Source organism: Callospermophilus lateralis, chromosome 9, assembly GCF_048772815.1.
Source record: "Callospermophilus lateralis isolate mCalLat2 chromosome 9, mCalLat2.hap1, whole genome shotgun sequence".
NCBI classification, from domain to species: Eukaryota; Metazoa; Chordata; class Mammalia; order Rodentia; family Sciuridae; genus Callospermophilus; species Callospermophilus lateralis.
The window spans coordinates 20,645,762-20,667,400 of NC_135313.1; the positions used below are offsets into that span (position 1 = coordinate 20,645,762).

At 41.6% G+C, this 21,639-nt stretch overlaps 1 protein-coding gene across 3 annotated transcripts; it reads right to left on the reverse strand.

Annotated features, from left to right (window-relative positions):
- Positions 1-67: 67 nt before the first annotated feature.
- On the reverse strand, positions 68-21,618 carry Tmem169 (transmembrane protein 169). 3 transcript variants are annotated; one of them, XM_076866164.1, is made up of 3 exons: positions 21,521-21,618; positions 5,694-6,090; positions 68-2,441 (listed from the first exon to the last, which is right to left on the reverse strand). In XM_076866164.1, exons 2-3 carry the CDS (start codon positions 5,962-5,964, stop codon positions 1,819-1,821), a joined length of 894 nt encoding a protein of 297 aa, XP_076722279.1. In that variant the 5' UTR covers positions 5,965-6,090; positions 21,521-21,618; the 3' UTR covers positions 68-1,818. The 3 variants fall into 3 exon arrangements, with proteins under 3 accessions (XP_076722279.1, XP_076722281.1, XP_076722280.1); XM_076866166.1 differs by lacking the exon at positions 21,521-21,618 and adding an exon at positions 18,374-18,406; XM_076866165.1 differs by lacking the exon at positions 21,521-21,618 and adding an exon at positions 6,813-6,989.
- Between the last annotated feature and the right edge of the window lie 21 nt (positions 21,619-21,639).

Below are 21,639 nucleotides of genomic sequence, written 5' to 3' on the forward strand. Positions count from 1 at the left end.
ACAAATGTTAATCACATTTCACTTTTTTATTTTCTTTATCTGCATTTCAATTGTTCATATCTCTGCAAATATACCAGAAAGCACCAAGATTATCTTCAAAAATGCTGGGCACATTTTTTTTCCTTCTAGTCAAACTAATGACAGTTGAATAAAAAGAAAGAAGAGTTTTTCTGAAGGTGGAGTTCAGCACCATACATTAAGCAAACGTTCCTGGCTTTCTGTGGAAAGCATGGCTTACACCTCTGGTTTAGGTCACAGCAGTTCTTTCAACAGCTTCTTTCCAAGACAGAAACAAAAAGGAGCACCGGCTTTTCTTGGAAGGATCCAAACTTCCAAAATCTGCTGACCTCTTTAGGCTTTGATATTTTAAAATTAAAAAGACACCTTTGATTTTTTAAAATTCAGAATCTTTTTCATCTGGATTAATCTAATATACACCCTCAGGCCATGAAGACAAACTTCTCAGCATAGAAAACACTATGTTTGTTGTTAAACTAGAAAGATCTGAGTGAGTAAGGCTCTGAGTGAGGTTCTGCCAAACCACAGAAGGCTAAATCTGGCTTCTTCATGTTTAGGGATAATGATCCCTGCTGGGGGAATGTTTGTGAGGCACAATCCCTCCCTTCTCAGTCTTTATTGATTAAATACCACCAACCCCTGTTCCACCTCCACCACCAGGAAGAAGAGTTATGCTACCATTATGTAATTGTATTATCCTATCCACTATTGCTTTAAAAAAAAAAAGCCCTGAAACCACACATTTCAGAAGTTTAGTTACAAACTAGAAGCTAATACCAATGGATAGCATATATGTAGTGTACATAGCTCATCTCTATGTATAAATTCTGTGTGAGATTCAAGCCAAAATAAATAAATAAATGAATAAATAAATAAATAAAACTGTATTAGTAGTTTGGGATTCTGAATTTAAATAGTTATCACAAGGTGGAGATTCCTTCTTGCCTACCAAAATAGTCATTCTTCCCTTTTCCCTCAAATTAAAATAACACCAATATTTAGCTAAGAATATAACTACCTAGACAAAAGACTACATTTCCTAGCTTCTTTTGCTCATGATGTCATGTGACTAAGGTCTGGCCAGTCAGATATAACTGGGAAGACTCCTTAAACAAAAGGGTGTGCTCTTCGCTCCTTCTTCTGTTTATCCAGAAACATGGAATGTGATGGCTAAAGACATAGTCAGCACTGGAACATCGAGGATAACAGTAATAAGGGCCATGTCCTGCTAATGGTACAGGAAAAGGATCGTGGAATTGTTTGCCTCCTGACTTCTATACAAGAAGTAAACTAATGACCGATATTTTAGGACTTTAATTTTATGCAGTCCAATCTAAACCTAAGTGATTCACACAAATTACTACTTTCTATTTATGCATAGTAGCCCAGTTCTTCAAATGTTTCACTCCATCTCTGTCAATTTTCTCGGAGGACTTGGCCACCCCTGAGCTTCTTTATTCTCCCTGTCACATTGAGTCACAAAGTCTCCTGGGTTACAGCACCAGTAACAACTTCAAGCTTCTGGATTGAGATACAATGGAATTCCCTATCCAAGACAAGTGGTCATTTTAGGGCAAGGAATTAAGAAGGGTTGATTCACTGTGTAGACTACTACTTTGGCACAGTTGCTTCTCTGTTGTCTACTTCCGGGAACCATCAGGATGGTAGGGAAGATCAGTGTGGGCTAAGATTTTTTAGAACTGTAGTGGGTAGGGGATAATTTGAAGAAAGAATCTACTGGAATTGTAAGATGATATATAGGCTACTGGATCCAGAGAAGGAAGTTAAGTTGCTGGCAGTTTAGACGGTAGAAGTTTCTACTTCCTGGGTAGAATCCTTGTTGGAGAGATTGCCTGAGATATTGTCAGATTCAAGCAGCTCCACGATGCTGTAGGGAGAACAGTCTTCCAGACCCAGCTTGCTGCACAGCCAGCCACAGAAGCCTTTCTCCATGTCCCGGGCAGCTTGCCACCAGGCCCCCCAGGACCACGAGAGCTGGACCACAGCAGCATAGAGGCCCAGGGAAGAGGCCATGGCCATGATGAGCACTGGGTAGAAGAGAATGAGGCAGGGGCAGTAGGAGATCTTGTGCCAGAAGGTCCTCTCCTCATTGTACACAAGGAAGATGTTGTACCAGGTGATAGTGCCATAGTAGAAAGAGACAACAAAAGAGAGGACAAAGACCACGGGCAGGCAGACCAGAGTCCAAAGGACCACGTGGGGCCCCCGGTCTGCTCCCATCTGGCATGCCTTTCTCCCTTCAGGTGCCATTTCCTTTGAGGACTCTTTGGGTTTGGTCAATTCCTGCAGCTCCTTCTCGGTCAATGTGACATGAATGTCTACCATTTGACCCTTCTTCTTCCCTCGTGTGATGGTCCCTGTTAAGGTGACATAGCGACTGTCGAAAGGCATGTTCCACATACCTGTAGGGCACAAAGGAGGTGAGCGTCAAGATCTGAAGAGTGGACTTTCATCAGGGTGTATCCCTGAGGCTGGGCCCACTACGAGATGTCTTTTTATAGCATCTGGCAAGTAGTAGAGTCAGGGATTCAGTAGTAGACTGAATAGTCTCCCCTGGAGGGTGACCACTGCTATTATCACTCCGTGGCGTGGGCTTTCTCTCCATTTCTGAGCCCTGATAAAATGTGAGACAGTTCTCTCTCCATTTCTCTGGACCTCAGTGTTGACATGACTTTTGTGACATAGAGTAAAGTGAGGAACTTAACTACAGGTTACACTTTAATGATCCTATTTCAAGTTAAGAAGTTCTGTTAAAATATCATTTATGAGTATCACTCTGGGTGGGTAAGGATCATTGCAATCAGCTTATACATAGCCCACGACCCTTCCTTTCTCATGCCTAACTTTATACTTCCCTGAGAGGGGACCTTTTCATATGCCTGTGGGCATCCCAGCCTTCATATTTAAGCTCTACTCACATACTTACCCACCCACCACACCACCACTCACACCCACCAGACACCCCACCCCAGTCCTGTAAGTACCTCCAAACCCCACATCACACAACATAGAGATGCCGTACCCTCCACTTTACCACACATACCCACGATATGCACACACACACATGCTCCCCACTTATACACCCACATACCCCACACATATGCCATACACAACACACCACATTTATACCCCCCACATGGGAGACCAACTTTGCAAGTGACTGAGTTAACTCCCCTGCTGGGTGATGTGGCAGTCAGGCACCCATGCTGCTAGACTGACCCACTCTTCTAGGGTTCTTCTAGGGTTTGAGTGACTGTGCTCAGGTGTGGCTTCCTACAGCCCCACGGGTGGAGCTATGCTCATCTGTTCCTTTAGGGTAGAATCTTCCATGGAAGTGTCTTGTGTGTGTCCCCTTCTCTTACTGTACCCTTGGGTGTGGCCTACCTAGATGTCAGTCAACTTGCTGACAGTGGACATCATGAAGACAGACTCAGTCCCCTGACACCTGACCCCTTGCCTCATTTGAATAGCTTCTCCTCAATAAAAGGGGTCAGCGTGTGCTTTCTCTCTTTCTTCCTGCGGACCCTTAAGGTCAGAGGAGCCGTCACAGCGACCCCAAAGAAAAAGGTATTTGTGACTCGTGTGGTTATTTTGCACAGCCCTGTCTGTTAGCCCAGTTCACCTGGAGTGACCCCTGAGCCTTTTAATCATGAGAACAGAAACCCGGCACCCCCAAACATCCACACCGTCCATTCATATAGTACACATGCACACACACATACACACATACACACACAGGCAATCACAAAATAGCTGTCCTTTGACCACCCTTGAAAAGGGATTAGAGATACTGAGAAGGGAAGTCTGTGGCCTTTGGTATGTAAAAGGTAGTCTAAAAATGTCGGGGAGGATTGAGGACTATAGGGTTAGATAGATGTGTTCCCTGGGCCCTTTGACTAGAAGACTTTACCCCATGGGTGGGAAAGAGACAGAAGAAAGCCACCTAAGAGCAGGACTCAGGAGTAGCAAGGGCTATGATTGACCTAGAAGGGATGTACTGTTCCCCCAAACCTAATGGTTTCACAGTCTCCTTTATCTTGGCAAATAAAACTATCATTCCATTGTTCTTTTCAAACACCTAGGAGTCATTGCTAATCCTCCCTTTTCCCTTATGTCCTACCTCCAATCTGTCAGCACATAGCACATTATATTCTGAATCTAATTCCTCTTCCTCTCTGGCACTCTCTCTCCTATCACTGTACTTCAAGCTTCTGCATTAGCATTATTGTGTTTGCAGTGTCTAAAATTCTCCCATCAGTTTCCATTCCTACTCTTTGCAATCCAGTCCTTATAGACAAGCCAGGGTGATCTTAAACTATGAATGAGATAATGTGTGTCCCTTGTTTAAAAGTCCTCCATTCACTTTCCCTTGCACTTATAACAACTTCCAAATCCTTTTCTGTAGACCTACAACGGTGACGTATCTGACCCCTGCCCCACTTTCTGACATCTTTTCAACATTCTTCCCCTTGTCCTCTACACTCCTAAACAGAAACCACTCCATTCTGTAAATGGGCCAGGGTTGCCCTCAAGGCCTTTGCCCTTGCTGTTCCCTCTCCTTCAAAAGCTCTGCCCCATGTCTTTTCTCAACTGGCTCTTTCATGTCATTTTGAATTTGCTCAAAATGTCACTTCTTCAGAGAGACCTTCCATGACCACACAATCTCTTGCCTTATCACCCTGAAACAGGACTCTTTTTTCTATCATGGTTTTACTGTCTTTGCAACGCATACCACTACCTGAAATTATCTTTTATTGGTTGACTTAGTCATTGTTTGCCTTCTCCTAACTAGAAGGTTCACTCCGTGAGAGCCAGGCTGCTGCTTTGACTTATTCTGTTCTGGATATCTATCCCTCTACACAAACAGATCTATCTCATCCTTCCAGTGCTGCTCAGTTATTCTTAATACAGACACTCCACAGTTCCATTAGTAGCAGCAAATATTCTTATACATATGTTCTTACATATGCAGAACATGGGTATTGTGAGTGCTGGGGCTGCAGCTCAGGGGCAGAGTGCTTGCCTAGCATGCTGAGTGAGGCACTGGGTTTGATCCTCAGCATCATATAAAAGAATTAACAAATAAAATAAAGGCATTCTGTCCATCTACAACTACAAAAAATTAAAATAAGAAAAAGATATACTGTGGATTCCTGGGACATAGGGTATATATATATTTTGAATTTTAATAAATATCAACAAATTCACTACGAAGTGGGAAGTTTCCACTTTTACTTAAAATGTAATTTCCTCACATTGATATTATTATACTTAAACACATTTTTGGCAATCCTACAAATGAAGGAATATTTTATCTCACTGATGTAATAATTTCCTTTTTCCTGATTATCGTGAAAATCAATAATTTGTTGACTTTATTATACATACATTAAATAATTATCATGGTCTGCTTGTGTTATTGAATTTTGCACACAAATCAGCTTTTTCCACTATACTAGGAGTTCAGAGAGTGTAAGATCTCCTCCATCCCACCTAGAATAGAAAATTATAGATTCTAAGTAGTTCTATCAATTGCTGAATGAGACTGCAACCCTGGGAGAAATGTACCACCAAGAAGAAATATAGACAGATGAGGTCCCCCTCTTTGGTTCCCTTCCCATGGCTTTCAACAAGGGGGTCCCAGAGAGACTCACCATCATCTATGGGATAGTCTAGGAAATCATCTCCCTCTTCCTCTTTAGGCCGATCTCCACCTTCTGAATCCTCAGGCTCATCATCCATTTTCTCATTATCTGACCGGTAGATGATGATAGATTCTGGACGGGATTCTTTCCTCTTCTTTTTCCTGCGACCCATTGTAGATTCCCCATCCAGGGCCAGAGCAGCAGCCACAGCCCTCCTCAGAGAGCCCTGGTGGGGGCTTGGGAGTTGGTCCGGGCCTTCCAGTGGTGCCGGTTCTTCCATACCAGTCCTTATGTTTAGCTGTGCCTTATAAAGAGCGTGACTTGCTTGAGCAAGCTCACAATCCACACATCACAGAGCTTCTTTCTGGAGAGGACTATGCAAAGATGTCCCAAGGATGTCTGTCACCTGAAAGACAGGAAAGCAAAGCCATCAACAAGAAGCAAATCAGATAGCATAGAGAAGGCCTTGGGAAATCATCCCCAACTTGGCGAAAGCCTTCCCCCTCTTTACTTCTTACAATTATTTTGGGAGCCCTGAGAAAATACTCTGATAAGAATGGATAGTAAATAAAATTTTGTGTTACAATATTATTATTGTCATTTATTTAAATGTATAATGTTACAAAAAACTCGCAGTCCCACTGAGAAGTGCAGAGTATGAAGTCACTGAGGAAGATATACAGGCAGATGGGGGTTTTAAATCAATATGCTCCCACCATAGATGGAGACTAAGATGGCTGAGACCAGTGCTCTGGACTTCTGGCTATGAAGTCATACATTACAACTATATGCAAGTAAATGAGAGCAACTCTGAATGAACCCCAAAACGGTACAACACCACCAACTGCATCTACCTTGCTATTCTGTAAAGAAAACCCATCTTTTGGCTTCTTCTTGGCCCAAGCCCTCAGAAAACTGCAGAAATATGTCCTACTGCATGCTGGGAATAGCAGGGGGGAAGATTCACTTCCACTCTCAACACTCCATCTTCTCTTTGTTCTCCAGGTAAACAGAGGCAAGGAGAATCTATCTTTTAGGGAAGATGCTGTGTTCATGGTGTATGGTTCATGTATGCAAAATAACCTTGGGCTTATTTTGAATTTCTAAAGGAAAATTAAGGAATCTTACCTGGAGTTTGACATTTTAGGCCAAGGCACACAAAGAAAATTTAGAAGCCTGAGGAACTCTGATTCTTAAATTCAGATGATCTCCCAGGAAGTTGTTGGGCTTTAGAATTCCTTTTGGTTGAGATATCTAAGAGCATAAAGGTGTATGCAGGAAGAGTCAGGAAAGAGGGACTGCACAAGATAAATATCCCCAAAGGACAACGAACCCAGTCAAGAGAGCACTGAGTACGTTGGAGCATTAATAATCTCAGCCAAGGCTCATTACCAAAGTAGTCTCAATATAGAAAAATGAACATCTACTGAGAAGGGATATGGAGGGGCTGGGGATGTGGCTCAAGCAGTAGCGCGCTTGCCTGGCATGCGTGTGGCCCGGGTTCGATCTTCCGCACCACATACAAACAAAGATGTTGTGTCTGCCGAAAACTAAAAAATAAATATTAAAAAAAAAAGAGAGAGAGAAGGGATATGGAGGCTGGGAGGACGTGGTCCTCTCCAAGGTTAAGATTTTCAAGTTTCCTTCTTTAAAAACTCTTATCAATTTTAAATTCTACTCTGTAAATATCTATGTATAATACAAAAATGCTTTCCCTAGTTCAAGTCTTCTAGGAAAATTGAAGGAAAGCTGAATCATGGTGATCCTATGATAGGAGTTACCTCTAACCAAGCCACTTTATACCTACCTTAAGAGTACAGCTATCACAGCCTCAGGGCTTATCCTCTGATCCACAGTGTTTTCATGACTTAGAGCTTCTGCTTTGCTCTGTAGTTTCCTTCCCTGGTCCTTGTGTGCTAGGTGAAACTAGGGTTTGGAAGTGAGAACTCAAGCAAATTCAAGAGCTGCAGAGCTGGGACAAAGTTTGTCTTCTTTCTGTATCCCATCCCTTCTTTTAAGATGTGCCAAGATGTTCAGAGAGGGAGGCAATAATTCTAAACAGTGTGGTGAGTAGGCAAATTGCAAATCTCATATTTCTTGTTTTCTTGGGAGATGTGGGGCAAAGTAAACACATGCCCAGAGAAGACAACCATTGTTGATGAGCTTTATACACAGAAAAATGTGCAGGGTTCTCCTGACTTGGATAGTCATAATAGGAAAGGACAATGTTAGATACAGAAAGAGCTTCCTGAGTCCAAGGATGGAAAAAAATACAGAAAATAAAAGCTAAGAGAAGATTTTGAGACTCTAGGCAGTGTATAAACAAATATAACCATCTTGTCAAATTATGGTGGGGGGCAGTCCTATCTAAAAGAAAGGAGAAAGATGACTTTTGAAGATGCTATTCAAACATTTGGATTGGGCATAGTGGTGCATGTCTGTAATCTCAGCTACTTGGGAGGCTGAGACAGGAAGATTACAAGTTGGAAACCATCTTGGACAACTCAAAGAGACCTTGTATCAAAATGAAAAATTTCAAAAGGGCTTTGGTGATAGAATGGTTCCCTTGTGTGTGTGAGACCCTGGTTTCAATCCCCAGAAACACCAAAAGAAAATTTGATAAAAATGATGAAATATGAAGTGATAAACTCCTGGTAATTCTCTATAGGGCACCATTCTTTGCTTCAGACACAGCTCTTTTTAAACAAGTAAGCTTGGCCAGTGTCAGTTCACCAAACAGACACTACCCCTCATTCACCTGGAAACATGGTTCCCAATCTCCCTTCAATCAGAACATGATCTTTTTTTTTTTTTTAATAATTTGGTAGTAGATCTTGAATTATAAGGGGAAGGAAGGATAGATTTTTTTTTTAAAGAGAGAGATGAGAGAGAGAGAGAGAGAGAAAGAATTTTTTAATATTTATTTTTCAGTTCTTGGCGGACACAACATCTTTGTTTGTATGTGGTGCTGAGGATTGAACCCGGGCCACACGCATACCAGGCGAGCGAGCTACCGCTTGAGCCACATCCCCAGCCCCAGAACATGATCTTTTGAGAATACAAAAATTTCCCACACACGAGGAAAGGCTGAGCTATTTTGTAACCATGGTAAAATGCAGCCATTTGAACCAGTTTAAACCTGATCAGTGGATCAACAAATTCTCTCAGTCCTATAGAGGCTGCTATAACAGCATGGGCTATTTATAACCTTTAGACTAGGAAACTTAGAAACACAGAAATTTACTTCTCACAGTTCTGGAAGCTAGTAAGTCCCAGATATGGGTAGCAGCAGGTTAGGTGTCTATGAGGGCTCATTTTCTGGTTCACAAATGTTTTCTTCTCACAGTGTCCTTCCATGGTGGAAAAGGCTGTGTAATTGTCCTTGGGCCTCTTTTATAAGTAACCATCAATTAATATTCTTTCAAAGATTTGATCCCATTTTCTAATGCCAGCATGGTGGGGGTTAGGATTTTAGCATATGGATTTTGGGAGGAAACAAACATTCAGACCATAGTACTCCATGAAGATGACTTTGGAAATCAATCCATCAATCAAGTCATCATTTCTAAAAGACCACCAGGTGACTTTCAGTTAAGAGGAGCTGGCATTGACGAGCTAGCTTTCAAAAGCATGTTCACTTAGGTCATTATTGATTGCACAGGTTTAAAACTAGTACTGGTGTCTACTTGGTATGGCACCATAGCTAAAGAACAAACTGTCTTTTCTCAAATTTGTGGGTATACTTTTTTATCCAGTTTGCTGTGAGGCTTAATGAGATCAGACATGTTTCAGTAAAATGTATATGGTTAACTGTTGCTGTGGAACAAATTACTCCAAACTTAGAGGCTTAAAACAATATACATTATCTCGCACACACACACACACACACACACACACACACACACACACAATTAGGAGTGTCAGAAAACTGGGCCTTAGTTGGGTGGTAAGTGGTCTTCTCTGCTTGCTTACTGACAAAAATACTTAGAGGTCCAAAGGATTTTTTGTGTTGAAGGGTTTCTGAACCTTACAGTTTTCTGTAATTCTCTGTGACAGGAGCTGTTCTAAGTGCTTTACGGTAATCATGTTATTTAATCTTCACATAGATCAATGAAGTAGGTACTATGTATCAGTGAACCCATGTAGAGGACTCTGCCCATGGTTACATGGAAGTAAGTGGTAGGGTTGGAACTCACACCCAGGTTTGCTGATTTCAAAGCTCATGTTCTTTTCACTATGCCATACCACCTGCCAACATTTACCTGAACTTTTAAACTTAAATTTATAGAATTTACTTTGATTAACCCATTTCCTATGTTAAGGATATATTCCTGTATCCCCAATACTAAGCTGTTTCTGAGTCCTGCCAATCATTCCTAGAAAATCTCTTTGTTAATCTGTTCATTTGGATTTCTGTCCCCACCATATACTAAAATGAGGCTCACCACTGCTTCTTCCAAGCTGTTTTTTCCTTCTTCCACTTCAGAATTCTTCCTTTACTGTTTTAAATAGTGATTAACAAAACACCAGTAGCCATCACTACTGTCCAGTAGCAGCCATCACTATCTTGCCACTTCTAACTAAAACGTATCTAAAAGCTCTCCCTAGTGTTCAAGACTCTCCATATTCATGCCCATTTGAATTCAGGAGCAATTCCCCTTCCCTTCAACATGACAGCTAAACATGTCTCCTTATGTTCGTTTTTTCACTTCTCTCTTCTTCTCCACCTCTTTCAAGGCTTGCTCAACATAGACTTACTCAGTTCCTTTCCATTACTACCCAGCCCATGTCTCTCCCCTCCAGTTCCAGCCTTGTTGAAAGAGTGTGGTGGCAATTCAATGAGAGGTCAAGACAGATTCCTAGAATGTGACTGATTCTTCTTAACTGTCAATTTTCATTCCTTCTTTTGTCTCTTTCTGCTCTGTATTTCAGTAGCACTTCTCACCTGTGTCATACTTTTAATCCTTCATTATGCAGCATTCCTTATCATTTTATTAATTATAGATACTATTCAAACATTTGGATTGGGCAACATGAACCTTTATTTATCATCCAACGAAGATTATAAACTTCTAGAGATCAGACACTGTCTCACAATTCTTTTTCACCATCAGTGAGAAGACCACAGGACTGGACATGTAGCCCAAAGTCAGTTGTAGGTACTTGTTAATAGGGCAGAGAAGGGAAAATGCCTTCTTGGAAATATGACATAAACAACTGTTAAGAGATAACAGTTGAAAACCAATATGGCGGGTAAGAGGAAGGCAGCAGTCTGTGTCACTCTGTGACCTGGGACTCAAGTAGTGAGAATACTGTTTCTCTGCAAGTGATGCTCCTGCTCCCTTGCAGGAATCATGGTCACCGTGCCAGTCCAGGGCTCCAGGCCTCAGTGTCAGAGCAGGTTTCCCAACTACTCAACCATGCAGGACAACCAGACACCAGGGCAGGACCATCAGCAACAGCACCCATGCAGAACTTTTGGCCAAAAGTTACCCGAGCAGAAAGCATGAACACTGCTCCCACAAAGGACTCCTGGAAGCTCTCCAGGCGCAGGAAGTCTGGCCGCTTCTCCTGTGTGGAGCCCCATCTGCCCATGTGGGGATCCCCCAGTCGCCGACATCTTAGGACTCTGCAGCAGCAGAGACAGTACCCTACGTGCCTTAGGCTGCCTGTGTCCAAGAACCTCACACAGGCTTTGAAGGCAGCTGACAGCCACATGTTCTGCACCACAGTGCTCCTCTCTGAAATCATCCTGGCTCCTCCCACCTAACCCAACATCCCATCACTGAAAGCAGGCACCTCAATCAATCTTGGGCCACCTTCATCACCATTTTCAGTGGGGGCAACTTCCAGTTTGGAAATCCGGCTGGGGTACCCAGTTTCTAACTCCCCTCCTCTCCCCAGCAGCCACTCCCCCAACACAGTGACACCCTGGTTACCTTTGCCATCCTGAGGGTGAACACACCAGCTAACGACAGATGAACCCCCTATTGGATGAGAAGGGAGCAGGAAAGATACTGATCTCCAACTGAAACAATCCCTGTTTCTTCCTTCAAGATTATTTTTTCCTCTTCCTCTGTATTCTTCCATTCTCACATCCCCAACACATGTGAAACCAAGTACTTTGCACGAATTATGATTTTGAGGACTGGGACATCTGAATAGTATATTACAGTTGGGTTGTTTATATTTTTTCTTTATCCTTTTTTCTTTTCCCCCACCAATTTCTACTATTTTAACATTTTAAAAATATATATGTATGTTTGTTATGTACTCTATTGTCTTCCTACTTACTTGTCTCCTCCAAATTACTTCCTCTTCCTTCTCCTGTTACTAATCTTCCTCTTTAGATTTCTCTTTCACACTTCCTAAGATATAATAACTCTATATTCTCTCCTCCTACCTCCTTGGCATATCATCCCACTCCTCACCCCTGGTTCTTTGTCCACCATCAGAAACTATAAACCCTTTTACAAACCTACTGAGTATATTGTAGATAATAATTGAATTCACCATTTCTGTACATTGTAACCAATCTGTAAACATCTTAATAGCAAACATTTGTTTTTAGGGTGCATATTGTTTATACTGAGATCTGTTAACATTGTCCTTCACCTCAAAGGAGAGGTATTGGATCCCTACAGGGGCACTATAAGCTTATAGGGTAAAAATGGTAACGTCTGGGATCCACAGTGCTAGAAGGGAAGACCCATAAGCAATATGAAAAGACAAGGGAAGAAAGTGCCCCAAACAAATCAAGATACCACATTATTAGGCCAGAGGAAGCAGCAGAAATGACAGAGAGGGAGTTCAGGATGTACATAATTAAAATGTTCTGCGAATTAAAGAATGATAATATAAGACAGCAAATACAGGCAGCAAAAGATCATTTTGACTAAGAGCTACATAAGCAAATATTGGAAGCAAAAGATTACTTCAATAGGGAAATAGAGGTTCTAAAAAAAATCAAACAGAAATCCTTGAAATGAAAGAAACACTAAACCAAATTAAAACTCAATATAAGCATCACCAACAGATTAGACCACTTGGAAGACAGGACCTCTGGACCTCAGACAATGAATACAAAATATATACTCTTGAAAAGAATGAAGACCACACAGTGAAAGTGGTAAGAAACCATGATCAGACCATTCAAGAAATATGGGATAGTACTAAAAGACCAAATTAAATAAGAGTTATTGGGATAGAGGAAGGCATAGAGTTCCAAACCAAAGGAATGAGCAATCTATTCAATGAAATAATATCAAAGAATTTTCCAATCAGGAAGAATGAATTGGAAAATCAACTTCAAGAGTCTTATAGGACTTCAAATGTACAAAATTAAACAGATCCACACCAAAATGCCTAATATACAGAATAAGGAGAGAATACTAAAAGTCATGAGAGAAAGAAATCAGATTACATACAGGGAGAAACCAATTAGATTATGTGCAGATTTTTCAACCCAGACCCTAAAAGCTAGAGGATTATGGAACATCATATATCAAGCTCTGAAAGAAAATGGATCCCAACTAAGAATCTTATATCCAGCAAAATTAAGCATTAGATTTGATGATGAAATAAAAACTTCCCATGATAAATAAAAATTAAAAGAATTTACAACTTGCACTACAGAACATCCTCGGCAAAATATTCCATGAAGAGGAATTGAAAAACAACAATGAAAATCAGCAAAGGGAGGTATTGCACTAAAGGAAAAACTAATCGAAGGGGAAACCAAGTCAAGTTAAATACCAAAAATAAACTAAAATGGCTGGGAATACAAATCATGTCTCAATAATAATCCTGAATGTTAATGGCCTAAACTCACCAATCAAAAGACCTAGACTGGCAGATTGGATTTAAAAAAAAGACCCAACAATATGCTGCCTCCAAGAGACTTATCTTATAGGAAAAGACATCCACAGACTGCAGGTGAAAGGCTGGGAAAATTCATACCACTCAAATTCATAAATTGCAAAAACAAGCAGGGGTTTCCATTCTCATATCACCAGCACCACATAAAAATAAAATAAAGATGTTGTATCTACCGAAAACTACCGAAAACTCTCTCTTTCTCTCTTAAAAAAAAGACAACCATAAGTATTGGTGAGGATGTGGGGAAAAAGGCACACTCATACATTACTGGTGGGACTGCAAATTGGTACAGCCAATATGGAAAGCAGTATGGAGATTCCTTGGAAAACTGGGAATGGGACCACCTTTTGTCCCAGCTATCCCACTCCTCGGTGTATACCCAAAGGATTTAAAATCAGCATACTATAGAGACACAGCCACATCAATGTTTATAGCAGCACAATTCACAGTAGCTGTGGAACCAACCTATATGCCCGTCAGAAGATGAATGGATAAGGAAAATGTGGTATATATTTATACAATGGAATATTACTCAGTAATAAAAGAGAATGAAATCATGGCATTTGCAGGTAAATGCATGGAGTTGGAGAATATAATTCTTTTTAAAAGAAATATTTATTTTTTAGTTTTTGGTGGACACAACATCTTTATTTTTTATTTTTATGTGGTGCTGAGGATCGAACCCAGTGCGCCAGGCATGCCAGGTGAGCGCATTAATCACTTGAGCCAAATCCCCAGCCCCTGGAGAAAATAATTCTAAGTGAAGTTAGCCAATCCCAAAAAACCAAATCCTCTGATATAAGGAGGATGATTTATAGTGGGGTTGGGAGGGGGAGCATGGGAGGATTAGTTGTACTCTAGATAGGGCACAGGGGTGGGAGGGGAAGGGAGGGGGCATGGAGGTAAGAAAGACAGTGGAATGAGATGGATATCATTACCATAAGTACATTTCTAAAGACACAAATGGTGTGAATATACTTTGTGTACAACCAGAGATATGAAAAATTGTGCTGTATATGAGTAAAATGAATTGTAATAATTCTGCTGTCATATATAACAAATTAGAATAAAAAATAAAAGATAAAAAAGTTTTTAAAAAGAGAGATAACAGTTTTGTTCATTTTATTATGCTGTCAGGCTGGGGATATAGGTCAGTGACATATTGCTTGCCTAGCATGCTTGAGGCCTTGGGTTCTATTCCCCAAAACCAAAAAAAAAAAAAAAAAAAAAAAAATATGCTATTAGTGTTTAATCTGAGAAGCAAGTTCTGAATATCTTTTTCGTTTTAGTTTCCATAAGAGAGAGGGTAAAAACAAATTTACCCAGCTTCTAAGGCTTTAATCAACAGAACCAAGAGAATACATGTGCTTTTCTTTTCTTTTTTTGGAGTTAGACTTTGCCTGTCCTCCTTCTCCACTCCCAATCCAAAGTCCAATTATGCGCATGACACCGCAGAATGCCAACCTCAGTCAACCTCTTGGTCACCCAAGTAGGGAAAAGGGTTTAAAAACATGTTTATACTCTGGAACTCATGAGTAGAAAATTGGTTTCAAGTCACTCTTTAATGAAATTCTTCAGATAATTCATAAATTCATCTACCCGTTTTTCTATCTCTAGTGCTACCACTCTGGTCAAAGAGGTCATCATCTCTTACATATAAAAATTTCTCATCTTATGGCTTCTATTTTTGCTGTCTTCCAGTCAGTTCTCTACTCAGCAATGACAAAGATCTTACATAAACAAAATCATGCTACTTGCTGTTTAAAACCCTCCTGTGACTCCCCACTGTTATAAAGGCCTGCAGGGTACAGCTCCTCCCCATCCTGCCATCCCATATTGCCCTTCCCTCACACTCACAGTATGCAATCACACTGGCTGCCTGTCATTCCTCCACAGCACCAAATCTCCCATTTGAGGCCTATTTAAATGAAGTCTGCCTTGGTTGATATGCTGCTCCACCACAGGGTCATCTCCTTTACTTCCCCAAGTTTCTGTTCAAACCTCAACTCTTCTGAGGTTTTCTTGACACCCAATCAAAAATGGGACCTGGCCCTCTCTTTATTCTTTGTCACAAGTCTGTTTCCTGCATAAGACTTATCTATAAGTCTAATTGTTTATTTTTTTATTTTTTATTTTTATTTTTTTTAAAGAGTGAGAGAGGGGGAGAGAGAGAGAGAATTTTAATATTTATTTATTTATTTATTTTTAGTTATCGGCGGACACAACATCTTTGTTTGTATGTGGTGCTGAGGATCGAACCCGGGCCGCACGCATGCCAGGCGAGCGCGCTACCGCTTGAGCCACATCCCCAGCCCCCTAATTGTTTATTTTGTTCTTTTACTTATTTATTGTCTACCTCTTCTATTAGACTATAAGCTCTGTGAAGTGATAACATACAAGTGGAACAATAAGTAGATGATTAAGAAAAAAATTTTTTAAGGGATCAGTTGAAGTGGTAGCAATTAAGAACCAGCCTGATTGTGTCAAAGACTGAGATGGAAGAGAAATTTAATAGAGGCATTAATGCTAGTTACAACACAATTGCTAGGTTCTCCTCCTACATTTATTTTCTCCTTTTTAAGAATGGAGGTTTCAGCTGGTTACATGGTTTTCCTGGAAAAGATACCATTTCCCAGCACTCTTGCAGCTAGATGTGACCATATGACAGTCTCTGGACAATGGGATGTAAGTGTATGTGAGCGTGCAACTTCTCTCTATGGCCCTCTATTTTCTCTTTTTACCTCCTTGAAGTCTGGAACATGGGCTCAGTGAACCATCTGCTGCCCATTCAGAAATGCAACCTCCCAGGAAGAGAAGAGGAATAAGATAGAAGGTGTACGATCCACCCTAATGGCCACAAATCCCTTGTCTTTGGACTGATATACATGAAAAAGAAATCCTTCTAGCTTTAGTCTACAATTATTTTGGTCTCATCCAGCAGTCACACAGAAATCCTAACTAATATACTTGGATTATCCAAAGTTATTTTACATCTCATTCCATTTGCCATGTCCAATGTGTCAGCTCTGGGGCATAGGGAGATCTTAATATACACTTTCAGAGAGCATAAAATGGCATTATCCCTGATGATGAGTGGTCAAGCAGTTTTGATTCTCATGGATAGGCCAGGAAACCTGTGAGACTCGGTTGTCCAGTACAAAGAATATTACATGGCTACTGGCTCAAGATCCATTAGAGACTTACCGGAAAGTTCAGTATGGTCCAGTATATGATACTAGTCTCTGCTTATAATGAAATGGCCAGCAATGTACCAAAAGGAAGTTTTGGTACATTTGAAAGAAACCAACATTTACATTCAGTAAAAATCTCAAAATTCCCAACACCACAAAATGAGTAAGCCTGCCCAGCTACAGCATCTTTGTAGAACTGAGTCATCAAGAGGAAGTCTGGTCATTAGTCTCTGTTGTCCAGGTCCTATCCAATCAGTCACTCATTAATCTCCATGGCCAATCCACAGAGGGGTTCACTGCACCTTCATCACCTCCCACTACCAGGAATGGTTTCCCTGGAGTCTGCTCACATCCTTCTGCTCCTAGACAGTCATTGCAGCAGAACATCCAAATACTCAGCAGAACTTGTGGATTTGGTGGGTGGAGAAGCCAGGAAGTTCTGAAGCTTTTGGTTTTGTATTCACTGCAAGGTAGCAGTAATGTATGTGGTTGAAGTATGGCTGAAATAAGCTAGTAAAAGGTAGTGACGCCAAGCCTTGCAGATACAATAGCAAGTGGTAGGGCTTATGGAAAATACAAGATCTCAAGTCTCATCTAAAGCAGGAAGTTACTGTTCCCCTCTTCTCCACCCACCACATCTACTGTTCAGCCCGCCCCTTTCATAGAGAAAGGCAGGCCCATTTGGTATGGGTTGTCTGAAATTTCATGCAAAATTTTGATTTTAATTGTTGCAATTAGACCAAATTTAAGCAAGTTACTATGTGTACAAATAACCTAAACAAAACATAAATGGGCTGCCAATTAGTAACCTTTGTCCAACTGTTTCCAAATCAGGGTGTACCTGCTCTAGTGGGTTAAGAACGTTAGGCGTTGACTTTCTGCATCTTTCCCATGTTGAATCTGAACAACCGGAGCTGCAAGGGTAGAGTTTTATTATTTTGAAGTTAATTTATCACTACATGAATTATGCCTTTAGTTTTGCTGTTCTTTCAACTCTTCACTGACTTGTGTGTCTGTCACTCAAAAGGACCACATATTACCCATCTGGGATGGGCAGATTATGCTAATTACATCTTAACTTACCACCATTAGGTTTGCTACCAACTAGGAAATAAAGCTACCATTTTACCACTGAAAATTACCATTATCTCCTCTCAGAAAGACAGTTTCGTTGATGTAAAGGTGGAATGGAATCTGGTTTGGACTTGTGTCAAGTGATTGGAACTGCAGTGGAGCAGCACCTTCAAACTCCCAGCCCCCCGCCAGTTGCTGCAAATCCTCTGGGCAGCATTTCTCTCATCACTGCACAGCCTATGTGGTGCTGAAAGGCTCTCACACTGAAGCAGGGTCACAGCTCCTGAGTGTCCATAGAAGAAACAGTTCCCAGCAGCAAAGATATTTGGTTAAAAGGACATAAACATCTCCTTATTGTGAGAGCTGTAAGACCTGATCTTCAGTCTCTGATCTGTTTTGCTTGGTTATTGTCCTACCTCTTGTGACACACATACTCCTTCCACCCCTCACTCCCACTCCCAGAATCCCTACATGCTGGACATAAGCTGTACAAAGACAGGAAAATATCTGGTTGACTGTACCGTATCCCTCTGCCTAGAACAGTACCTGGTACATGGTAGATGCTCAATAAATATCAGCTGAACATTGTGAACTGGTTGAGTCGTATTCATGTGAGCTGGCTCAGGAGTGGATTAGCTTCAAGGCAGCGACAGGACTAGGTGCCTCACTGGCATTCCTTCAGCACTGAGATTCTGTGAGTCTACATGTTGAGAATCCCACAAGCTCCTGTCTGTCTGAGATAGCAGCTGCTTTGCAGAGGGAAGAAAATAAAGTTACCAGGCAGATGGGGTAGAGGAGGGGCGAGGAGATGGGTGAGCAGTAAGAGTGTAGAGGCACCCACTTTCTCCACAGAAAAGTCTTCACTGGGCTTCTCCAGAAATCTTCACCATGGCTGATTTTAGGACTGTCAGCAAAAGAGTCTCTGCAAAAAGAGTTCAATGTAGATAAACTACCTGTTTTTGTGTTGCCCTATCTTGCTTGACCACTGGCCAAGAAGAAATCAGTGCTGGACACCCCCTTACTAGTTTTTCACAAATGTATCCAGTATAGTAGTTTGTAGAAATGTGCAAACAAGGCCTCTGGCCTTGAGCTGGGGCTTCACAGAGAAGTCTACATTTCTAAGATAAGAGAAGTTACCAATTGGGCTCCATGGTAACATCTGGCAGGGGGAGGAAAGAAAGGGAAGAAGAAGCTCTCCCCTTCTCAGGTGTTGTCCTTGAAGGGTTAACTTGCCCAATACAGTGAAAAAGCTGCTTTTATGTGAACTTCTGCAGACTGTGAACTTCTAAGCCCCTCCCCTTACATGCTGGGTATAAAACTCTGAAACTACCTGAACTTGGAGTTCAGGGGATTAATTGATTGATTACAGCAAAAACTGTGCCCTCTGAACTTGGTTGCAGCCAAATAAAACTGTTTCCTGCCATCGTTGGTGCCTTGCCTCATCTGTCCCTACAACAAGAAGAGGAAGGGAGTCATTGCTAAGGGGTGATGGCAGCAGGGGGTGTGGAAGGAGCATAGTTACAGCATGCCTTTTTCCCCAGGACAAAGGGGGCAGTGATGTGGAACAGTGCAGGGAAGAGTGGTGTTTGATTCAGCCATAGGAGTGGTCGCTGAAGGATGGCATGGTGGTCCTCAGAAGAGAAGGCTCAACTGGGGGCCAGAATTAAAATCTGAAAGCAGAGCTTCCAAGTAGAACTGTTGTGCCAACAGGCTTTTGGGGTGGGTAGCAGATTTTTAGACCCTGAGACCAGAGGCACAGGCAAAGAGACCATACTTCCTTATTTTAAACAACAGATCCCTTGAAGAGACTCCACATCTCAATCACAAGTCTTACCTAGATTATGAAAACGAGCTTTCTCACTGCTCATCCTGCAAGTTCCCTGTAGCTAGGAAAAACATTTGTCATCCTCGTAGGCATCACTGGCTCCTAGTCACCTTTTCACTGGAAGATGGCAGTTTCCCTCTCTCAGTTCACTCAGTGACCACACAGAGGCTGTAATAAACCAGGCCCACCCAGTACTGCATTGTACATGCAATGACCCACCCTGGCACATCTCTGAGAATCCACAGGCCAGGCCACAAACCACAATACCTTATACCTTCAATGACATTATCTGTGAGATAAACCAAAACACTAACAAAATAAAAATAATTTTTGAAAGGGAATTTAAAGTGCTCCCACCCAAAAGAAAGCAAGACTAAATTTTCTCAGAATTCTGAATTTTTTCATAACCCTGAGAATTGAGACAATATTTCTTTTTCTGCTTACAAAACATACTCTGGGGCCTAGAGGTGTATTTCAGTGGTACTTGCCTAGCATGTACAAGGCCCTGCGTTCAATCCCAGCACGACAAACCAACCAAAGAACAAAACTTCATCAGTGAGATCAAAGAATTCCACCAGGAATTCTGCTTTTCTATAATACTTTGGACTTTCCTATTTTACTTTAAAAAAAAAAAGAATGTGAAAATGGTGTAATTTTTAATTTTTTGTCCTATCTACATAACTGACTTATGTAAAAGGGTATGTGATTCCTCACTCAGTTCTCTAGTCAATATGAACCAGAAGAGCCTTCTTCTTTTCTTTAATGAGTATAGACTGGAATCCCTCAGCAACAATGAAAGAGGGGAAGTGTTTCTAAAGGAGGTCACAGAAGGGCAAGGGGAGGGAAGAACAGGGAGGAAGTGTGATTGTCCAACAAGAACTGCAGTCTTGCTGGTGGGAGGAACCCAGGGGAGGAAGTGATGTCTGGTTCCATTCTTAACCAGACCCATTTTCAATTTGCTTGGTGAATTTTAAGTGGTGGGCTCAACAACAACAAAATGATGGCATCTGCTGGCTTTTACATGATTTTTATACCTGGCAGGAAAAATACTGCATTATAACAACATTTTGTCTAGTCTAAGATCACTGCACCTGACACATTCAACAGACCTGCCAAGTTCTTAAGGTGAAAATAAGGAGCAGCATCTGAATAATAAAATCCTGTTACTGAACATCAACACACAGTGAGAAATTGCCCCCATCTTCAGCAGTCTTTCTGTAGGGAATGAACTAGAAGACAGGAACTCAAGCATAAACCTACACATGAGTCTTGCAGGAAGCATGCATCCTCCAAAGAAAGATTCCCCTTTTGACTTGTTACATAGCCCGACTGATATGATCAGACCTCAGATCTGGTTAGAGGTGACTTTTTGTTTTTTATTCCTGGGTGGGGCGTGGGAGATGAGGTGGAAGTGGGCCTGAGTTTATTTTTTAAATCATTTATTATCTTGGTTTTGTGGATGACTGCAAGCTTACCTTCTCTGTCACCCCCCTCCCCACCTTTCTTCCCTGGGCTCCATCCCTGAGGCTGAAGGGATCTGGAAGCTGCACTTCCTTCCCCCATCTACCCTTCTCCTTTCCCAGCCAGTGGCACACATTAGCTGAAGCCCAGCCTGATGTCTGACGCTGGTGGGCGCATCCAAGGCCGCGAGCTGCAGCCTTTCTTTTTTCCAGATGTACTGGAGATTTAATTTTAATTAACCAGGAGAGCTATGGCCCCGAGGATTAAATTTTCAAAATACAGCATACACTCGCTTTGGGTGTGTGTGTGTGTGTGTGTGTGTGTATTTCCCTTCCCCTCCAGTGCCATCGAGATTTTTTTTAAAAAAGGAAAGAAAAAAGAAAGAAAGAAAAAGGAATCTCACTCACAAATGCCTGTGGACCCAAGCCGGTGGAAGATGCTTACTGCTGGAGGCGGTCGCTGGGAGCGTGCAGCTGGTGAGAAAGCCAGGCTGCCGCCTTGGGGGGCGGGGCCAGGGCGGGGCGGG

Bases quoted from the DNA above. Each gene is read 5' to 3' on its own strand.
- Tmem169 (XM_076866164.1), bottom strand. From the start codon at position 5,964: ATGGAAGAACCGGCACCACTGGAAGGCCCGGACCAACTCCCAAGCCCC. The intron at 2,442-5,693 runs GTGAGTCTCTCT...TGTGCCCTACAG, and splicing joins AGACTATCCCATAGATGATG to GTATGTGGAACATGCCTTTC.